Genomic DNA, 22,849 nt, shown 5'->3' with positions numbered 1-22,849 from the left:
CATTTTGAGGCTGCTGTAAGTGTGTTAAGTCAATTTCGAGTCTGTTCAGAACATGAGCTCATGTATTAAACATAAACTATATGTCCAAAAGTTTGTGGACACCTGCTCCTCCAGTGTTTCTTCTGAAGTGAAGGGTAATAATAGTGAGTGTGTGCTGCAGTAACAGTCTTTTTTAGTTTAAAAAAAAGCTTCTATATAGAACCATGAACACTCAAAGAACCCTTTACATGATCAAAGGGTTCTTCAGTTTGGTGTAAAATGTAGTGTAGATGGTTTTATTTATATATATATATATATATATATATATATATATATATATATATATATATATATATATATATGGCGTCTATAGCACCAGTGAGGGTTCTTCTACCATGACCAGCTTGACATTGTAACAATAGCAGAACCTTTTGTAGAGCCATTTTCAAAAAAGTTCTATATACAACCATATACAGCACATTCTCCATTAACGTGAAGAACCACTTCAGGAATCAAAGAACTCTTTCTGAGAAGGGTTTTATATAGCGCCTGAAAAGGTTCTTCTACCATGACCAGCTTGACATTGTAACAATAGCAGAACCCTTTTGGGTGCTATATAGAATGCATATGGCTTTTTGGGTATTCATAGTTCTACATAGAACCATTTTCTTTAATGAAGAACCATCTTTTAAGAGTGTCGCATGGAGCATTTCACACCAAACCACTCGGAATGAGCTGGATGTCTTTAAACAGATGAATTGCTGGAGAAAATTTGAGAAATCGGATGAGAAATTCCCATTTAACAGCAAGCGAATGGCCACAAGGTGTCACTAGCAGGAAAAGGACACACAAAAAAAAAACAAAAGAAATGATATTGCAGTTGAGACTGAGGGCAGTAAATGAAAATCCATGTGATGCTACAGTGGAAATTGGCATAAAACAGCAAAAAAACATGTTGCTGCCTGATTAAATCCCTTCACTCTGATTGGACGCCTTGCAGGGAAAACTAACAGATTTGAAAGTTTAAGGAAATGAATATTCACTCCTCTTTCTTTTTAAAATGATTAAGATCTCCAGACACAGAGCAAAGAATAAGAACAGAAGATACTGGGTGTGATTCCTTAACAGCCAGGGGATCAGGCCTCTTTTGGATCTGTAATCTCCACGCCGGGTCTGAGGTCAGGAAACAGCTAATGTACAGAACAATACCGAGTTAATTGTGTTGACTGACTGGATAAAGCACCGTGGTAAAGACTCTGACTCCCATCCCCACATACTCATGCTCTACGAAAGGACTCTGCATACTTGCACAAAGCAAGTAAACGTTTAACAGTAGATTTCTATATAAAGTACAGATGGTCAAATCAAAGCCATCTAAAAAACTCTGGGGAAGCACTGCAGGCTTTTATTACCGGCACCAATCAAGGAAGCGGAATAGCCATCCCTGTTCAGGCGTGACCCAAACCGTTCGCTTGTGTGCTGCTTTGTGGTTTGAAGTTCTTTAACTGTTCCAGGAAGCCCGGGTTCGGGCACGACGCCGGCCTCGCTGACTTCACCAGAGAAAACGCATCATCAAATGACTGGCCTTCCCTGGACATCAGGTATCCGGTAATGATGGAGACAGAACGAGAAACTCCAGCGTTGCAGTGAACCAACACCACACCTTTCTGTTTAACACAGGGAGAAAAAGAGTGTAGAGTTCATTTAGACAGACAGGCAGACAGACAGACAGACAGGCAGACAGACAGACAGACAGACAGACAGACAGACAGACAGAGAGAGAGAGATAAATAGACACATAGACAGACAGACAGACAGACAGACAGACAGACAGACATAGATAGATAGATAGATAGATAGATAGATAGATAGATAGATAGATAGATAGATGATAGACAGACAGACAGACAGACAGAGAGATAAATAGACAGGCAGACAGACAGACAGACAGACAGACAGACAGACAGACAGATAGATAGATAGATAGATAGATAGATAGATAGATAGATAGATAGATAGATGATAGACAGACAGACAGACAGATAGATAAATAGACAGACAGACAGACAGACAGACAGACAGACAGACAGACAGATAGATAGATAGATAGATAGATAGATAGATAGATGATAGACAGACAGACAGACAGACAGATAGATAAATAGACAGACAGACAGACAGACAGACAGACAGACAGACAGACAGACAGACAGATAGATAGATAGATAGATAGATAGATAGATAGATAGATAGATAGATAGATAGATAGATAGACAGATAGATAGATAGACAGATAGATAGATAGATAGATAGATAGATAGATAGATAGATAGATAGATAGATGATAGACAGACAGACAGACAGATAGATAAATAGACAGACAGATAGACAGACAGACAGACAGACAGACAGACAGACAGACAGACAGATAGATAGATAGATAGATAGATAGATAGATGATAGACAGACAGACAGACAGACAGATAGATAAATAGACAGACAGACAGACAGACAGACAGACAGACAGACAGACAGACAGACAGATAGATAGATAGATAGATAGATAGATAGATAGATAGATAGATAGATAGATAGATAGATAGATTGTTCCTGTCCCAACATTTTTGGAACATACTGCAGGCATCAATTTCCAAATGAGTGTATATTTACAAAAAACAACCCAGTTGATGAGATCAAACTTCCTGCCTTTGTACTGTTTTTGTTCAAAGACAGGTCAAAGCAGATTTATAAATCACTGACGTGGTGGTGGTGTGTTGGTGTGTGTTGTGCTGGTCTGAGTGGATCAGAGAAACAGATGGACTACAGTCTGTAACTGTAGAACTACAGAGTGCAGCTATACAGTAAGTGGAGCTGATAAGATGGACAGTGAGCGTAGAAACGAGGAGGTGGTCATGATGTTATGCCTGACCGGTGAGTGTTTGAGAGGACACTGACCATGAGGGTGTGGAAAACGTGCAAAAGTGAGCCAGAAACGTAGGGACTCATCTTTCCGGTGTGCTGGCGTATCGATTACAGCATGATAATATGCTTCAGCGTACTTCATGTAACAAATACTATGCTAATCACACACCAATGGCAAAATTACAAGTTGTAAGGCGAGAGAATGAAAGTTCACTGAGCTAAGGGGAACAAGCCACGGTTTGATTAATTGACCACCTCCCACACACAGCCCGGATCATGCGTTACACAGGGCGCTAGCCAGCAGGAGAGAGCATGCTCATTTTACAGGGAGCTGGAAACTTATTTCCAATAGCCATTGTCATCATAGACTCTTGCGAATTTGCATCATGTGACAGTGTCAAGTTAAGGGTGACTGGCGCTACTATTCAGTAAAGAGGTTGTATGACAAACAATGGCCTCGCAGTGATATGATCTTTCTACAACGCCGTGAATAATGCATGGAGAAAACTCGGCATTCATTATTTAAGCCGCGGGCGCCTCGTATAAGAGACGCTAGCCATTGGCTGACCGGCCAGTATCAGATAGGCCTGGCTCTACAATGCAACACTCAGGAAATTAGTTTGAGAACATTAAATAGCCTTCTAATAACGCCGGGAAAAACATGTCCCGGCACACGCAGGCAATATATATATAATATTTCTTATCATTAGACTGTTGTGAGAATGTTATGAGATTATTCTGAACATTTTTCTCTTTTTCTTTGTTTTTTTTATGTATTTATTACTCGTAATGTCTTAATGCACAGATAATGCTTGAAGAAAGTTTGATCATCAGGTAATGCAGTAAGACAAATTCACTTACAATAAGCAGAGCAATATAATATATGTGTATATACCATAAATTCACACACACACACACACACATATATATACATATCTATATAGTCTAACATTGAAGATTAATTTGTATTCAAAATTATTATTCAAGATTATTCGGATCAAAACCTTAAAAAGCTGTAACTTTACAGGATTCACCGTCCCATATTATATTTATTATACATATATTCTTAATTAGTAATAGAAGTTCACATAATCATATTTCTTGCAAGTAAATTTAAACCATTTTTATTGGTCTTTCCATCATTTAACACAACGCAGTATGTACATGTATATATATATATATATATATATATGTGTGTGTGTGTGTGTGTGTGTGTGGAAAGCGCCTGCGAGCCGCGGGCATGTCAGACAGTGTGTGTGTGTGTGTACATATATACATACACATACACATGTATGTATATATATATATATATATATATATATATATATATATATATATATATGTAAATATATGTGTGTGTGTGTGTATATATATATATATATATATATATATATATACACGTCTGTATGTATGTATATTTGTTTAATTTTTAATAAAAAACTTTACTTTTAATGTAAGTCAATGGAACCTGAATTTTTTCCAAGTCATTTTGGGCCGTTTCTTTTGGTCCACTCATCACTAGCACACTACATACAGGGAAACCGGTATTTTCAAAATGTGTCGAAAACTGAAAAACGACAGAAACGGAGATTCGAGGTTTTGTTCCAACAGCAGCGAAAAATGAAACATTTTCAACTTCACTGCAACTTTGCAGGTCACCAATTACCTCAGCCTTGGCTTTGTCTATGAACTGTGAGCACTCCTGGAGATATGAGATGATGTCAGTGTCTGGCTGGTCCAGTATGCTGAGTGTTTTATAGACGAACAGCTCCTGAAAAGCGTTCTCCACACCGTACGCCACATTCAGTATGTGTGTGACCTGAAACCGACAGAAAAGCCTTAATGAGGACTTGAACTTAGAGCACAGCGGCTGAAAAGGAGGCTTTGGCACAAAGAACATTGTGATACGTGAAAATATTGGTACCTTGTACTTCATCAAAGTGCCAAAATCATGGGCAGCATCTTGTGAGCCTAGAATAATGATGAATACAGCACATGGAGTAGATTAGTGTTAAAGTCTCCATCTGATCGTCCCTGAGCTTTCATGAAATCGACAAGAGTTACTTAAGTGTTTGTTGCTTAGCCACTTAAAAAACAAACAAAAGCCAAAGATATCATTGACCCACTTACCGACCAGTAGATAAGGTCTGATGTATCCCACTTGGAGGTCCCAGGTGTTGTCCTGCACGTACCCACAGGGTGTTTCGGACTGTCCTGTGTCCTCCACCACATGCACGGTCGATCCTTTCCACGTCTCGATAATCCGTCTCCCGCTCAGAGTCGTCACCCTGGTGCATTGTTTTCTCAAGTTGTTTTTGGAGAATGATTTGATTTCCTGTGCGAGCGACTGCATCACATGTGTGTGGCGGCTCCTCACCAAAGCAGAATAACGGCCCACGCAGTGTCCACTCAGGCCTGACCGCGGGCTGCTCGCTCTTAACTACTGCTCCTCTGCCCACAGCGATGGTCCTCTACTTTTCTATAGCCTCCTTCACAGCCTGAAAGCTGAGAAGGGTCATTATTACCTGCACACGATCACCTGAGGGGTTCAGAAGGATAGCGCCACCTGAAGCGAGGAACTGTAACAGCACATGATGAGATTGTATGTGTGTGTATCGTATGTGTGTGTATTGTATGTGTGTATATTGTGTGTGTGTGTGTATATTGTATGTGTGTGTGTGTGTGTATATTGTGTGTGTGTGTATTGGGTGTATATTGTGTGTGTGTATATTGTATGTTTGTGTATTGTGTGTGTGTGTATTGTATGTGTGTATATTGTGTGTGTGTGTGTGTATTGTATGTGTGTATATTGTGTGTGTATATTGTATGTGTGTGTGTATATTGTATGTATGTGTATTGTGTGTGTGTGTGTATTGTGTGTGTATATTGTGTGTGTGTATATTGTATGTGTGTATATTGTGTGTGTGGATGTGTGTGTATTGTATGTGTGTATATTGTAAGTGTGTATATTGTGTGTGTGGATTGTATGTGTGTGTGTATTGTGTGTGTGTATATTGTATTTGTGTGTATATTGTGTGTGTATATTGTGTGTGTGTGTGTGTGTGTGTGTGTGTGTGTGGTCTACTGGGAGCAGTGCTAGTTGAACAGTCTCACAGCAGCAGGAAGGAAGGACCTGCGATAGAACTTCTTCACACACTTGGCGTGAAGGAGCCAGTCAGTGAAGGAGAGCCGGTCAGTGAAGGAGAGCCGGTCAGTGAAGGAGAGCCGGTCAGTGAAGGAACTGCCCAGTGCTGTCAGTCTAAAGTCTCAAAATTCACCATCTAAGAAAACCAAGCTGCAAAAACAGCCTGTTTAGAAGTGAGATTTTTGTGATGTCACAAAAACAATTACTTGCAACCAACTATTCAACCTACAGCAATTTAGCCCCGCCCACTATCACTGAAGTTCTAAGGAGTGGTTCAGAGCTACTGGTGAGGCACAATACAGGACAGCCAATCAGAACAGAGGTCATTTACATATATCAGTCTTAAAGGCACAGTGATAAAACTAGTCTGTTTACTTCTTAAGGATAAAAAGAGGGATGAAATCGTAACATTAAAAATTAATGACAACGTTTGGTACATAAACTCATACAAACACTATAGGTGGACCTGAGGGGAAAAATAGAAGAAAAGTCAATATGAAAAATGTAAGGTATAAGCCCTTTAAATAACATATTGCTGTCATCGGAAGAATTTTTGACGTTTTTCAGTTTTGACGTTTCAGTTTTTAACATAATTTGAAAATACCTGTTGTCCTTTACACTGTGGGTAAATTTGATAACGAATGGACTAAAAGAAACAGCCCAAAATGACTTGGAAAACATTCTGGTTCCATTGACTTACATTGAAAATAAAGTATGTTTTTTCCTTCTCCTGTAAAGTTACAATTTTGGAGATATGAGGTTTTCTTCCGACAGCAGCGACATGCACTTCTTAAATAATTAAATCTTTCCTTGCATGTGCTGCATAAGTTCACATTTGCCCATTAATTCTGCTGGACAACAAGGTAATTATGGCTTTTTTACTTGCACAAACAAAGAGCAGAGGAAATACATGTGGCAGGATATTCACCTCAGGTTCTACTTTTAATAGCAAATTATTATTACTTATAACTTATTTGACTCTATTTTAATTATTGTTTCATTTAATTTTAATAATAATAGATATGTAAACATTCAGAGTGGTTTGGTGTGAAATGGTTGATTGTAGAGCCTCAGATGTCTTTACAGTGGTGGTGATAGGAACCAGACGTCACCATGACTACAACACATCTATAGCCAGGTTTATTTACTGTCCAAAACCACCAGTGAACCTACGCGTGTCTTCAAAGTTTTATAGGGAATGTTGATGATAAAACAGTGGAGTTTTTTGGGACTGCTTTGCCTTATAACACCCCACATGTATCTCTCCACCATTAATAGAAGTACACTGTAGCTCAGAGGTTGGTCTAAAATTCATCGTAGAACAGTGTCTCAGGTCTCAGGCAGTGCATTCGTAACCATTTCAATCATTTACTTACCATTTAATAATGCATTTAATAAATGTTGAAAAATCGGTGACGTTCCCCTTTAACACAGAACGTCGGACAACGGCGAGGCACAACTTCGGAAAAATTCGGACACACTCGGAAACCAAATCGGGAAGGTTCGGCAAAGACCGGACACGTTCGTAGGTGCTCCTCCCTGCAGCGCTGCTGTTGCAGGAAACTGGACAGGCAGGGCAACACCTAGAACCGAGCAGAGGGAGCGTTCAGCCCGGAGAATGGGCCGATCTGAACACTAAAGCACAAAAACACTCGCCGATCCGTCTCCTAACACTACAGAAAAACACTAACGGACGGAACGGAGGGTTTCATTTCAGCGCTGTTCGGTAGCTTTGAGTCGGCGCCATGTCGCGGGCAGTACTGCAGCCCAGCCAGCAGAAACTGGCCGAGAAACTCACCATCCTCAACGACCGGGGGGTCGGCATGTTAACCCGCATCTACAACATCAAAAAGGTGAGGAGGAGCGAATAAACAGCACCTACACTCGTTTTAGAACCGAGCCGAGGTCGAATTGTCCCAGAAAGATTCATTCAGCCGTTAAAAATAGCTTCTTGTTCGAATTTCCCCGGTCCTCCTTAAATGCTGCGGGAGTGACAATGTAGCGCCTCGGGCGCCTCACTGTAGCTGCTGCGGCATTTAAGGTGGAACGGGGGAATTCGAATAGGAAGCCGACTTCAGCTTCGTAATGCTAACGCTAGCGTGTCAGCTCACCAATACGGGCGAAAAAATACGCCCCAGGTCTGTGTTCACGGGTTTAAATGAGCTGGATTCGAGCGAATGTGTCTGTTTTCACTCTTCCTTTCGAAACAATCTTCGTTTATTGGAGACGTCGCCGTAAAAATGCCTAGCTGATGCTAACGTTAGCTGTCGCTAATGCTAACGCCGCGAACTGATTTGTAGGTCCAGCGTCGCGGTATTTGTGTTTGTTTGTTTGTTTGTTTGTTTTGCGTTTATTTTGCATTTTTTGTGTATTATCCAAGCGCTAAAACTGCTCATATGTTCCTTACAGATAATAATTGTAGCGTGTGTTCTTGGCTAATCTCTAGCTTCTCTCAGACAGACGGGGCAGTGAAGGCGTTTATTTATTTATTTGTTTGTTTATTTATTTATTTGTCTGTTACAGGAATATTTGTAATGAATTTGCTGTGATGTGTTTGCTTTCGCCTTATTTTAGTGAGGATCGAGATCTCCTCGCATTCCCGGTAATCTTAGCCATATGAGCCGATTGACGGTTTGTTGCTCAACGTTTGTACCGCATTGATTAGACTCGATTCAGGTTATTAATTATTATTATTATTATTATTATTATTATTATTATTATTATTATTATTATTATTATTCTCCCGGTTTTAGTGCATTGTTTAGACTCTTTGTATTTTATGTTAAAGCTCTTCTCCCCTCTAACATCACCCATCCTGTCTCAGCACTGAATCATTATTGTTAGGGGTGCACCGATACAGGAAAGGTGGGACGATATTTTTCCGATATTTTTATCTACGTTTTTGCCAGTGCCGATACTTAAACACCCATAAAATGTGGGAATCTGGACTATGTCTGCTTGGATTAGCATTGCAGAGTAGGGGTGGGCAAAATGACCGAAATATTATATCTCAGTTCTCAAAGACATTTTCACGATACACGATATGCGTCCTGATATTTAGTTTTTCTGACATTTAGTAACTTGGACCAAACAAGTAGAACCACATGCAAAATGCTGTAATATTAAAAATAGTTGTAAACTTACAACTGCAGTGATTTGTAGTCAATGGGCCTCGTTTACCAAGAAGAAATTTCCTCTCAAAACCCACAGTTTTTTTTAAAATGAAGATTCTGACTTTCACCGATGTTATTATTTTATTATTTATATTATTTATAATCCCTTGTTTTTGATTGAACAGCTTCGTTCTGCGTCCTTCTTTTAAAATTACACCAGAATTATCGTCGTAAATGTTTAGGAAAGCAAAGCTTACAACTTACTTCGTTTTTATGCATTTTGAAATGTGAAACACCCCCAGAGACACCTAAAAAATGGGGTACGTAACAGTTAACTGTCAGGTCTTGTACGCCATGAGTAAAGGGCATGAAATAGAATTAATACAAGAAGCGTTCAAGTTCTTGGCGATTCTGTTTGATGAGCAATATATTACGGATATAATTCACATCAGTGAGGTCAGATATATCAGAAAGGCGCTGCAGGTGAAGAGCAGCGGCACAGTGCACCGATCCAGATGATGCGTTGCCCAGCCCTGTTTTCAAGTACCAGCTAGATGCAGGGCCTGTTCAGCAATATGTTTGTGATTATTGTGGTTGTCATTTCATGCTGTCAGCTTATTAATGATCAGCCTGTCAGTGTTTTTCTCTCTGGGTTTGTGTTTCTGAAAGCAGTGGAAAAGCTAGATTTGAAACAATGCTGGCCTAATCCAGAGCGATGCCCTATCTGGTTGCTTGTTTATCCTAAACCTTTGAAAAAGATGGTTCTTTAAGGGTTCTTTAGTAATGAAAACGAGTCTGTATTGAGCCATGAACACTCAAAGAGCACTTTCCATGATTAGAGGATACTTTGCATTGTTAAAGGGTTCTTCGCGTTGGCGGAGAACGTTCTGTGTAGCATCAAAAGTGGTCTGCTATTATTACGATGTCAAGCCTGTAACAATTGCAGAACCTGTTTTGGTGCTGTTTAGAATCTTTTTCCAGAAAGGTTCTGTATAGAACCATATAAAACACTCCCCACCAATCAGAAGAACTCTTTAATGATGCAAAGAACCCTTGAATCAAGGAAAGTGGTCTTTGAGTGTTCATGGTTCTACACAGAGCCGTTGTCTTTGCTAAGGAGCCGTTGGAGAACCGTCTTTTTTAAGTGTGTACGTTATGATTTTTCCTATTTGTCTAGCCTCTCAAGTAGCGTTCAGGGTTGCATCGATATCAGATTTTTTCAGACTGAGTACATATTTTTATTAGTGCATGCCGACACCGCGCCTGATAGTTGCCGACACCGCGCCTGATAGTTGCCGACACCGCGCCTGATAGTTGCCGACACCGCGCCTGATAGTTGCCGACACCGCTCCTGATAGTTGCCGACACCGCACCTGATAGTTGCCGACACCGCGCCTGATAGTTGCCGACACCGCGCCTGATAGTTGCCGACACCGCGCCTGATAGTTGCCGACACCGCGCCTGATAGTTGCCGACACCGCGCCTGATAGTTGCCGACACCGCGCCTGATAGTTGCCGACACCGCGCCTGATTGTTGCCGACACCGCGCCTGATAGTTGCCGATACTTGATACTTGCCGATACCATACTTACCTACTTGGAGTGAAGTAGTTGGTGTAAATGAGTTCAGTGGATGGTAACAGTTAAATCAATACAGTCTAGCTGATTTTAAATTAAGCACATTAACTAGATATGCTACATTAGTTACCTTGGATCGATTCCCGCCGCAGTGGAGAAGAGTTCAGTTACTTGTCAGATAAGTGCTTCTGTACAGCCGTAAGTAAAGTATGTTTCATAGTTTTGATCCTCATGTATCTCTTTGAACAGCAGCAGCATAACAGCAACAGCGGGAATCTCTTCCGAGGCTAATGCATCCAAGGAGCTCCCGTTTGGAGTTTTACATCTGAAGTCTTTTTGGCGGGTTGAGCTGAAGCCGAACGTCCCCTAAATCTAGGCAGACACTGTGTGATTTTAGAAATCTTGTCTGAACGTTTGAATGGCCCATCATGGACAGAGAAAACCTACGATTTATATACTCACACTGTACGAAAACGCTCGGCCCGTTTGGAGTAAAGAGAGCAAAGAAAAACTGAGTAGCGCTGCTAACTGAACACTGAAGATAAAAGACGGTACACGATAGGACAACCCAGTCTGTCTCCAGCTAAAAGAAAAATCACCGTGTTGACATTTGTACCTCTCTGTATTCAATTAAACAGAGTAACGTCGTCATATACGGACTTTGGTAGGAAATGTGGACTTTTTCGCCTCCGTTTTTCTAGCCTTCGTGTCTCCATCTGGATCGGGGAAGCGGCTGTGATTGTGGGCTTAAATCACACAGTACGCCTTGGCGTATTCCCATAAGACTTAATGTTTAAAGTGACTAGTGACCTCTACGGTGTCGATAACTCTCCTTTATGTGAGGAGACCTTCATTCCCTGAGTCGTCTGGCACGTCACACGGTATCAGCTGGTATCGGGTGTTGGTATCGCTCCATTTTTATGAGTGCGAGTAAATACATGTGGTATCGGTCTCTAGATAGATAGATAGATACTTTATTGATCCCGAAGGAAGACATACGTAAATGTTTACTGGTAATGTCTGTATAAAGCCTGATTCGCCTGTGTTATGATGAAGTGTAGCACTTATTTATAGACCCTTCATTTATTTCATTCCCAGTCAAACGGCCACTAATTACCAGCTCAGTTTTCAGTAAAGGAAAAAAACAGGAAACACACGTTTCACTGAAAAATACACAAAGTCGCAGATATTTCAGTGTTTACTGGGTCTACTTTTCACCTTCATTCCAGCTTCCGTTCTTCTCAGGAGACTCACTTTCAGCTCCTCAGAGAACCTGCAGACACGCTTCCAAAGCTCAGTCTGAGAAGCTGGTGAGGTCTGGACTCTGGGGTGGTCAGTCCATTGTCCAGCTTCTTTGTTTGATGTGTCCGTCTCCTTTTCTCAGTGAGGTTCTTCTTGATCAGCTACACGTCCTTTCAGACCCACAGCGCTGAGTGGTCTTCTCACAGTGGAAGGATGGACAGAAACACCTGTGGATGTTTTCAGATCTGAAGCAGCTTGATGTTCTCCTCTCTCTCAGAGATGAAAGTTTAAGTGCTGTTTATCTGATTGGGGCAGTGTTGATGTCTGCCAGGTCTTCCAGGTGGTTGTTAGGAGCCACATTGTCTGTGGAGCTTTTAATCAGTTTTTGAAATCCATTTTTGGAAACTCCTGTTTCCTATTTTCCTTTGACTCTCTCCTTCTTTTATGCAAGTGCGTTATCTTATATCTCATCTTCTCAGAAATATCCCCTGAAGAATGAGTAACGTTTTTGAGTGGAAATTACACAAGTGGGCGGTCTCTGACTTTTGCACAGTGCTGCATGTGGATGTTCATTCAAATAGTGTCAACTAATTGGAAAACAGACCTGAGCCAAGTGGAAAAACAGATCCAGTATCTGGCCCAGAACCTGGTATTTGCTCTTGTCTGATGTCTTTTGTACAGTGATGCAGAATCTTTTAAGAGAAAATAAGAACCGATTATTCTTCCCACCCCAGTGTGGTTCTGCACAGCTGAAGGCCTCGGTTTAGCTAAGTACATCACTGTGAGAACCGTGTTTGTGTGGGTTCTAAGGCTGCTCTGACAATCTTGGCTCAGATGGAGCTTCACTGGACTCGGTCCAGTTCTCTGTATAGCGGAACGCCGATAAGTGGGGCAAGAGCTTCACCCTTTCACCTCAGACTTACTCTCGCTCTCTCTCTTCCTCCCGATTACCCTCACTCCTCCTCCCTCTCCCTCCCTCTCTCTGCCCCCTTCTCGCTTGCTGTCTTCCTCCCAATTACCCTCACTTATCCTCTCTCCCCTGGTCTTGCTCTCATCCTCCCTTCCTTCCGCTTGCTCCCTCCCTCTCCTCTTCTTGCTCTCTTCCTCTTTCCCTTACTCCCTACCTCCCCCCTCCCTTCTTTTTGCTCTCTTCCTCCTTCCCTTACCCCTTCCCTCCCTCCTTCTCTCCCTCCCACCCTCTGTCTTGCTGTATTCCTTCTAATTACCCTCAGTTGTCCTGTCTTTCTCGCTTTCTCTTCCTCTCCTTTCCATCTCTCTCTCCCTCCCTTCTCTCCCTCCTTCTCTCTTTCTCCCTCCCTCTCTCCCACCTCTACCTCCTTCCCTCCCTCCCTTTCTCCCTCCATCTTTCCGTCCCTTCATCTCTCTTGCTCTTTTTCTCCCAATTAGTCATCCTCTTTCTCTCTCTCTCTTCCTCTGTTACCCTCATTCATTCTCACTTATCTCTCTCTCTGTTTCCTCATCTCCTTATCAGTTACCTTCACTTGTCCTCACTTTTTTCTCTTTTTCTCCCTATATCTCCCTCTTTCTCTGATAAAGATTGGACTTGCCAATGTTGATTGTCGTTAAAAAAAACTCTAGTCCAGACTGAAGGCCACCGCTCATCGGACGAGCGGCATAGCGTATAACTGGGCAAAGGATGACTAAGGCTGGAAATGTGGGCAAAAAATATGACAGCAGTATAACCGTAATAAATATGACTCATCTGCGTTATGAAATTGTATACAGACAAATTGTGCGCCCCAGTTCATATTCAAAATGGCCCTTAAAAAATGTAACGTACAACTATATCGCCAAAAGTATTCGGTCGTCTGGCTTCACACGCATATGAACTTGAGTGACATCCCATTCTTAATCCATAGGGTTTAATATGATGTCGCCCACCCTTTGCAGCTATAACAGCTTCAGCTCTTCTGGGAAGGCTTTCCACAAGGGTTAGGAGTGTTTATGGGAATTTTTGACCGTTCTTCCAGAAGCTCATTTGTGAGGTCAGACACTGATGTTGGACGAGAAGGCCTGGCTCACAGTCTCCGCTCTAATTCATCCCAAAGGTGTTCTATGGGGTTGAGGTCAGGACTCTGTGCAGGCCAGTCAAGTTCTTCCACACCAAACTGGCTCATCCGTGTCTTTATGGACCTGCTTTGTGCACTGGTCCGCAGTCATGTTGGAACAGGAAGGGGCCGTCCAGTCCAGTGGCGGCGCTTTACACCAACCCATTCCATGAAGCTCTCTACGCTGTTCTTGAGCTGATCTGGAGGCCACATGAAGTTTGGAGGTCTGTAGTGATTGACTCTGCAGAAAGTCGGTGACCTCTGCGCACTATGCCCCTCAGCATCCGCTGACCGCTCTGTCATTTTACGTGGCCGAGCACTTCGTGGCTGAGCTGCTGTCGTTCCCAATCACTTCCATTTTGTTATAATCCCACTGACAGTTGACTGTGGAATATTTAGTAGTGAGGAAATTTCCCGACTGGACTTGCTGCACAGGTGGCGTCCGATCACGGTACCACGCTGGAATTCACTGAGCTCCTGAGAGCGACCCATTCTTTCACTAATGTCTGTAGAAGCAGTCTGCAGGCCTAGGGGCTCGGCTTTATACACCTGTGGCCATGGAAGTGATTGGAACACCTGAATTCAATGATTTGGATGAGTGAGTGAATAATTTTGGAAATACAGTGTATCTCAAAAGTCAAATCTTAATCTCAGAATCCAAACTCAAACCAGAAAATAATTATCAGAAAGGTAATCAGACATTTTATTGAGGGACTCTTTGGGAGTTTGTTTCAGCTAATGTCATCTCAGAAAAGCAAAACATCATGATGCATGTTCTGCAGGTCTTCAGGTGTAAACCAAACCGTGTAGTCCGCCCTTAGATCTGGCAGATGGGTCTAGATCAATAGTTCGTTGGCTGGACTGCGTTATTGATTGACATTGTGTAAAGATGCTTCTGAGTGTTTGATTGTTCCTCCAGACCTCATGCCTTTAACATTTAAGACATCCAGCCTGCTGGTGCACTCTTAGAAATACAGGCTCAAAAGTGATTCTTGCTTTGTGTAAAATAACCTGTTTAGAATTGATATTTTTGTGATGTCACAAAACCAGTGCATATACGTGCATCCCCCAATTTTGCCTCAGCAGCCAAGCCCCGCCCATTCACATAGACAGAAGGAGTGTTTTTAGCCCAGACTATTTATTTATTTACTTACTTATTTTAAATGAGGCACGCTACACAGCAGCCAATCAGAACAGAGCTAATTTACATATATCAGTCTTAAAGGCACAGTAGAAAACACAACCTGTTTAATTCTAAGGGATGTAAAGAGGATGGAAAACGGTCATGTGAACATTAATTACGATGTTTTTGGTACATCAGACCACAGAAACGTAATAAATCAAACATGAAAATGTAGGAAATGATGTCTTTAAATTATATAGAGGTTCTTTTAAGCTGTAAAAAAACTTCACACTAACATCAAAAATCCTTTGAAAGGTTCTGTATGGTTCCAGAAGAGGTTCTTCTATGGCATCACTCCCCAGAACCCGTTTTGGCACCTTTAAGTGTATCAGCAGTACTGAACACGTCTAATCTGTGTCCATTAATGATCCGACATAGCTTCGCCAAATCCAGGCTTGTAGTGCATTTTTGCCATGGCACATTTTTTTTTTCCCTCTCTTTCGTATCTCGGATGTGCTCTTCCACTAGAGTAGGCATTCGGCTGAGGGCTTCTGGCAGTCCTGTTGCTTAGCAACTGGTAGGCACTGACATCAGCGCAGTAAAATTTGTCTTTTTTTTCCTTTCTGATGTCTGTGAGCTGGAATTGTGACAAGGATTTTTATGGTTATGTTTAAAAAAAAAAAAACATTCCCAGCACAAAACTGCCAACCTCAAAAGGAATCATCTGTAACGATGCATTTGTGTCACGTTTAGAAGCGGTTCCTCGGTTCCCATCAGATGGGGATGCTGACTGCGTCTGTGTTTATGAACATGCGCATGTTTTGAAGTGTTACTCACCCGTTTTTAGGGGTGTTTTGTTTGTATAACAGATTGAAAATGAGTCACTTAACCTTTTAAATTCTTAAGGTCTGTTAGGTTCCTCAATTCTTTACTCTTATAATTACATTACCTAGACATTAACTTACATACTAGTAGCTGAATAATTTATAATAATAGTTCATAGGTATTGTAATGCATAGTCACTGAATAATTCATATTAGATACTCAATAGTTTGTAGTAGCGGCTGAGTAATTTATAGTATATGCTGAGTAACATGTGGTAGATACTGAATTCATAGTAGCCATGGGGATGGGTCATAGTAGCCACGGGATGGGTCATGGTAGCCATGAGATGGGTCATGGTAGCCATGGGATGGGTCGTAGTAGCCATAGGATGGTTCATAGTAGCCATAGGATGGTTCATAGTAGCCATAGGATGGTTCATAGTAGCCATAGGATGGTTTATAGTAGCCATGGGATGGGTCATAGTAGCCGCTGGACGGGTCGTGGTAGCCGCTGGACGGGTCGTGGTAGCCGCTGGACGGTTCGTGGTAGCCGCTGGACGGGTCGTGGTAGCCGCTGGATGGGTCGTGGTAGCCGCTGGACGGTTCGTGGTGGCCACTAATTGGTTCATTTTAAATACCAAATAATTCATGGTCACCATAGTCAATTCATGATATTTACACATTTTGGCTTCTGCTTCTCATCAGGTTTCATTTGATATTTGCTAGCATTCACTAAAGCTTATCCAACCAGCAGCAGTAATCAGTCAGTAATCGATAATTAATAATGCAGAGTTACAAATACAAATCTATCTGTTTTTAGATATCACTCAAGCCTTTTCATTGAATAACCTGATGAGTGAATAATTACTGAACACATTCTAGCAGTTACTGCACAAGCTGTAAGACTGAATCGTCTGTAGTAGTTACTGACTGATAAGTCGGCAGTGTGAGGAATTCCTGCGCTCTTGGTTTTTCCTCCTGATAAAAATGCTGCAGATCCATCAGCTGCTGGCCTTTCAGTGTGGCCTACATGTTTCACCCAGGACTCGGCACAATTAGGCTAGCCAGTGAAACTCGCAACAGGAAATGACAGCGGAGCTGAACCCTTTCTGGAAGCGGAGAGGCTCAGGAAGACGGCCCTTATCTCTAAAGCATGCCGGTTCCAAGAAAAGGCAAATGTTCAGCCAGTCATCAGAGGGCCTTTTCTAAAAGCGTGCCTTTTCCATTTTTTTTAGCTTTGTTTATTTATCAGATGTGTAATGACTGTTTATCCTCATCACAGACAGATTCGGTCTGATCTGATCTGATCTGTATGTGTAGATCTGAAAGGCAGAGGTCAGTTTATCCACTGAAGTTGATCCAAGGCCGAAAAGGTGCACAGGGATGTTTCACTTGGACTAACAGATTGCACATCTGGGGGGAAAAAGCAGCCGTACAAATCGACTGAGCCTCTTAATTGATATTCGCAGCACTTTCCTTTGCTGTAACCATTTTCAGCTCCACAGTTTAATGTGATAACACTGCAGAGAAGCCTGCTTGAATCAGGGAACATCATAACTGTTGTCCTTGGTATAGTTTGCTGATTCTTGCTGACGGTTTAATAAGTCACGCTTTAACAGCCTCCACATTACTTTATGTGAAGATAATAGGATGATTAAAGCTCGCTGTGTTAAATTACCTTGACGAGAAGCAATCGAAACATTCAGAACCTCTAACTCAACATAATCTTGCCCATGTCAGTTATTTAGACTTAGTTTTAATTCTGTTAATCCTTTCCCAGCTCTGTGTGTTCATGTACTGTCCCCTTAAAACGTACCACCGCGTGGGGCGTCACGTGACTCCGCCACGTCCAGTCACGACATGGACGCTAAGGCTCCGTTCACACGGCAGGTAAAAGTGGCCCGAATCTGATTTCCTCACCAAATCTGATTTTTCGTTTGACCGTTCAGATTATCTTTTAAATGTGATCTGTTTGCGACATCAGTCTGAGCAGAGCAGCTAAACTGACCGCTGAAGATCAGAGCTTCACGCGACTCATCCAGAGGTAAACAATCACGACTGCCAACGAACGCCAGTCGCTCAGCTTCATCTTCATCCGCATCACAGGAGCCATCATGATGCTCCGCTGACTGACAGCTGGGCTCATCACCCAGAATGCGCTTGAGCTCCTCGTAAAAGGGCGCGGTCACTTCATTGGTTCGTGACCTCGCGTTCTTTAAGCTTTGCTTTCAGACTTTTAGCTCTTCTTCGACGCTGCAGCCTCGTCCTTCTGCGGCCACGTTCGGACGTTTCTTTCAGAATCTCTTCAAACACAAGTGTTTTAGATGAGTCTCTAATAGTTTATCACCCCAGACAGTTTCAGAATCTCAGCAGAGCCAAATTGTCACGAATGTCGAGACGTAAAAGCCGCCTGAATTCCAATCAGGCCGTTCAGACTATTTGCATTAAAATATGCAAATTTACAGTACAAAGCTTGTCCGTTAATCGTTCGTTAATCGTAATCGAGGTAAAACATTCAATTATTAGTGATATTGATTTGAGGCCATATCGCCCAGCACTACTATAGACCAGTCGATTACTTAATAATCATTAACAGCAGGCCTACATACTGAAATACGGGCAGAACTGGTGTTCGTTTATAATAAGGATAATATTGCGCCGTTAGTGGGAAAGCTTCAGTGTTGGCTTGGATGAAGACCTGAAGGGACGGAACGCGTTGTTGAACATCTGTGTTTCCCTCATATGCCTCAGTGATTTGTGTCGAGCGTTAAAGTGCGTTTTCCCACGTTCGTGATGCACTACGTCTGACTGTACATGAAGAATGAATCGCAGGGCATGCTCTCGAAATTGCTTTTAATTTCTATTTTTGCTGATCTGCACAGAAATGAAGCGAATCAAACCAACTGATTGCACTGAATTATATATTTGTAATTAACTTGAATTCTCTGGCTTTAACCTCTTGTGCTCGTGGGTATATATATATATATATATATATCTGAATTTATGTGACCAAATTAATCAGTCCATGAAACTCCATGAAATAACTATTTATTTGTTTTTTGTAAAAGCTCCCCTCAAATGAACAGAAAATGTCTTTTATGATCTACACATATTGCTGAAAATCTCAGACGCTCTTTGTGTTATTCTCTAAAAGTGATGTTTCCAGAGCAGATCACTGAAGAGACGCCGTCTGTTTATAGTTTAGAGCCCAGATTTGGGGAAAAACGGGTCGACTTTCAGTAGAAAAACAAACTGAGTTCAGCTTCTTTTATTATAAGGGTTTAAAATGACATCACCGTCTATTAGACTGGAGAGAAGAGCTACAGCCTCACATGACGCCCAGCTTCTGAATGTAACTCATGAAATATGAAAGTTATTCGTGGTTCCAAGGCATTGAAGAGTCGGTTGAGCATTAAGATGGTTCATGTTGGCTTGTGAGGAACCAGCACCAACCTGCCCTTTTGCAAAACAGCCTCAGAGTGCTCAGGAGCTGAGATTGGTCAAGAGGCTTATAGCACTGAATTGAAGAAGGATTTGTGGTAATGTGTACGTTCACCTTTACGGTTAGTCATTTGGCAAATCTTTTATCCAGAGCTTCTGATGAACAAATGGCTTTTGTAGAAGCCAAAGAAGCAGAGTCTGAAAGGCTGCAAAGGCCTTGAGCAAAGAGTCTCTGACCTCAGGGACATCAGCCGTACCATGGCATGGTCTAGTTAACACGAATTAGCACAGATGTAGGCTGTAGATCTAGAGGAGAATTGCAGCTTAATTAGAAGTGACCCAGTGGTTCAGAAATTAAGTGTGTGTGCTTAAAAGTGTTGGATAACTAGGTATTGCCTGAAGAGGAGAGTCCTCAGGCCGCTACAGAAGGAGCGACCATGCAGTGAGGAAGTTCAAGCCCAGGAACAACGGGTACCAACAAATAAACACCAAGTTGTCAAGGGTCTAATCTGTTTTAGTCCTAACGGAGTGCGTTTACATCGCACTTAATTATCCCATCATGATCAGGTTTCTGAGGGTATCTGATTATTCGAAGGGTCATGTAAACATCATACTCCAGTCTAGAAATCTGATGAAGAAATCTGATGAAGAGGCTGAGTTTTAGCTCCGTAATCAGATTCCTCAGTGCACGTGACTCTTACTCTGATTTCTTTCATATTTCTCAGTCTGCACATGCACGAAAACAGACGGCGGTGCTACCAGCAGCGTTGCCGTGAGACACAGCACAACACTTTTGGAGCGAACACAAGACAAAAGATTTAAATATTCTTTATCTTATAGATGAAGATCTGTTCATATTATCAGATAAAGTTGTGCGATGTTAAAAAAAAAAAAAAAACCACCAAGAAATTTAAGTTTTATATTACGTTTATGTCACGTCTTCTTCTGTGAGTTTATTGGCTGGTTGTAAAGCAGAAATCTGATGACTGTCTGACTCAGTGAGACCCGGAGTTTCCCCGTTAACTGATTAGTCAACTGCGTGTAAACGTGTTGATCGGGTTACTGACAAAATCAGATTTTCTGCACTTACTGGATTATTAAGTTCATGTAAACACACTCGGAGATGCACATGCTCCTACATGTTGCACTTTAACACGAGCAAGAGCCCCAGTAAGAGTGTGTGAGTAAATCTAGTTGGAAGTGGAGTCTGAATAACCTGAAAAAGGGTTGGGCCAGCTCAGGTCATGAGCCCATGGTCAACCAGCTTGAGCTGTGTTCACATTACTATTCAGGTTTTTTGAGGTGATGGTTGAGCTACAGTAAGAATCCAAGTACATTCAAAACCATCGTTCACAGAAAGAGTCCGATGCCCGGCGTTTAAGGTGCCATTGTTTCCTGCTGTTAGTCTCTCACTTCCAGTTGAGCCCCCGTTTAATAAAGATGTAAATGAGGTGGTTGACAGCCCCACGTGGTTCCAACGTGGAGGTCGTTGGACTTGGGCGTACACTACATGGCGTTTAAACCTTGTGTGGTGTTGATGTGTTTGTTACTCGGTCGTCTGGTGGGCCCACCACATTATTGTTTATTTAAATCAATACAACCATAACAAATAATGTAAAAAAAACATGTTTAAAATATCACAAGTGTCCAGCGTAGAGTTCTCCTTTAGCAGCTGTAGCCAGTCAGCAGCCTGTCCATGTTGTTCACCCTCTCTCTCACACATACACACATAAAAAGCAGGCCATGTAGGAGGAGAACAGAGTGAAGGACACAGCACCTCCACACTTTTACTCCCCACGGGTTCAGCCCAACACCGAGTGTCATATAAATGTGTGGGGGGTGAACAAGGGTGAAAATGGGTTATTTTATGTTCTTCACAGAAAATGAACGAAGAGCAAGAATCTGAGGTGGGAATAATAATAAATTTTGGTGAACATCAAAAATGGGATCCACAGACCGCAACACCACACAACGGCTAAAATCTTAACAGAATCAGAATCAAGCTTTATTGGCCAGGTGTGCTGCACATGCAAGGAATTTGGTTTTGGTTACAGGAGCTCACAGAGCACGGTATCAGACAGACATTCACACGTAGGGAATAAGATCAAATAAATACAAAATAAAATAAAACCTGCATTCCTACCTGTCACACACACACACAGTCATACCTGTAAACCTTACATTGTGCAAAGTATGAGTATAAAGTGCTGAGTGCAGCAGCAGAGAAAGGGGTCAGTGAGGTGACAGTCAGATAGGCGGGGTACTATGGCAGGTAAGTGGGGTAACAGCCAGATAGGTGGGGTAATATGGCAGGTGAGTAAGATGCTAGAACAAACACTGGTTTGAGACGGCAGTTCCAGAGGATGGAGGTGAGCTTGATACTATATACGAGTTTAGATAGAAGTGCAGTTTGAAGCTGGAATATTGTTTTGTGTGATATTTTAACTGTTCAGAGAGTGATGGCTTGTGGGAAGAAGCTCCTTTGTAGCCTGGATATCCTGATCCTCATCTGGCTGAAGCGCCGGCCTGAGGGAAGGAGCTGGAACAGGTGGTGTCCGGGTGAGAGGGGTCTGTGGAGAACTTGTTTGCACACCTCCTGGTTCTAGAGGCATGCAGTTCCAGCACTGTAGGCAACTCAACCCCAGTTGTCCTCTCTGCAGACCTGATGATGCGCTGTTGTCTGTGGAGGTCATGCTTGGTAGCTGAGCTGCCGCACATGACGGACGTGGTGATGACGGATTCTATGATGGCTGTGTAGAACCGCACCATCAGCTACTGGGACAGGTTGAACTTCCTCAGCTGATGCAGGAAGTACATCCTCTGCTGGGCTCTCTTGATGATGGAGCTGATGGAGCTGATGTTGCTGTCCCACTTCAGGTCCGTGGTGATTGTTGCGCCCAGGAACTTGCAGGACTCCACTGCCACCACAGTTCTGTCCAGGATGGTGAGCGCTGGCAGGGCTGGAGGGCTCTTCCTGAAGTCCTCTGTCATCTCCACTGTTTTTGCTGTGTTCACCACCAGGTTATTGTGGCTGCTCCAAAAGACCACCTGATCAACCACTCGTCTGTAAGCAGGCTCGTCACCATCTCAGATGAGACCAATGACTGTAGTGTCGTCTGCATACTTCAAGATTTTGACTGAGGGGTCTGTGGAGGTACGGTCGTTCATGTACAGAGAGAAGAGCAATGGTGAGAGAACACAACCTTGTGGAGCGCCTGTACTGATGATCTGGGTGTTTGAGGTGAACTTTCCCAACCTCGCTTGCTGCTCTCTGCCAGTGAGGAAGTTGGTCCACTGGCAGGTGGGGCTTGGCATGCTGAGTTGGAGTAGTTTGTTGTGTAGCTGTTCTCGGTGGTTGTATTAAAGGCTGAGCTGATGTCCAAGAATAAAATTCTTGCATATGTTCCTGGGTGT

The 22,849-nt window shown here is 42.4% G+C and overlaps 2 protein-coding genes across 5 annotated transcripts in view; one reads left to right on the top strand and one right to left on the bottom strand.

The window, feature by feature from the left end:
- Positions 1-490: 490 nt before the first annotated feature.
- Positions 491-5,604, bottom strand: dusp19a (dual specificity phosphatase 19a). The gene is made up of 4 exons (XM_017722882.2): positions 5,032-5,604; positions 4,826-4,872; positions 4,568-4,720; positions 491-1,646 (listed from the first exon to the last, which is right to left on the bottom strand). The coding sequence occupies exons 1-4, from the start codon at positions 5,252-5,254 to the stop codon at positions 1,428-1,430; spliced, it is 642 nt and encodes a 213-aa protein (XP_017578371.1). The 5' UTR covers positions 5,255-5,604; the 3' UTR covers positions 491-1,427.
- A 2,003-nt stretch (positions 5,605-7,607) lies between these two features.
- nckap1 (NCK-associated protein 1) overlaps positions 7,608-22,849 on the top strand; it is a 109,207-nt gene continuing 93,965 nt past the window's right edge. For 3 of the 4 annotated variants that reach the window (XM_017722898.2, XM_017722897.2, XM_017722896.2), the window contains exon 1: positions 7,608-7,899. In XM_017722898.2, coding sequence (XP_017578387.1) covers positions 7,792-7,899 — 108 coding nt within the window. In that variant the 5' untranslated portion in view covers positions 7,608-7,791. The remainder of the gene's footprint in view (positions 7,900-22,849) is intronic. The other variant, XM_017722895.2, reaches the window with a different exon arrangement.

Source organism: Pygocentrus nattereri, chromosome 6 (genome assembly GCF_015220715.1).
Source record: "Pygocentrus nattereri isolate fPygNat1 chromosome 6, fPygNat1.pri, whole genome shotgun sequence".
In the NCBI taxonomy this organism is placed as follows: domain Eukaryota; kingdom Metazoa; phylum Chordata; class Actinopteri; order Characiformes; family Serrasalmidae; genus Pygocentrus; species Pygocentrus nattereri.
This window is presented reverse-complemented; position numbering and strand designations above follow the sequence as displayed.

What these genes read in the sequence shown, in the direction of transcription:
- dusp19a (XM_017722882.2), bottom strand. Translation starts at nt 5,254, where the DNA reads ATGCAGTCGCTCGCACAGGAAATCAAATCATTCTCCAAAAACAACTTG. An exon ending in CAGACCTTATCTACTGGTCG is followed by an intron (nt 4,873 to 5,031) that starts GTAAGTGGGTCA and finishes TCATTATTCTAG; the next exon opens with GCTCACAAGATGCTGCCCAT. An exon ending in TAGACAAAGCCAAGGCTGAG is followed by an intron (nt 1,647 to 4,567) that starts GTAATTGGTGAC and finishes TGTGTTAAACAG; the next exon opens with AAAGGTGTGGTGTTGGTTCA.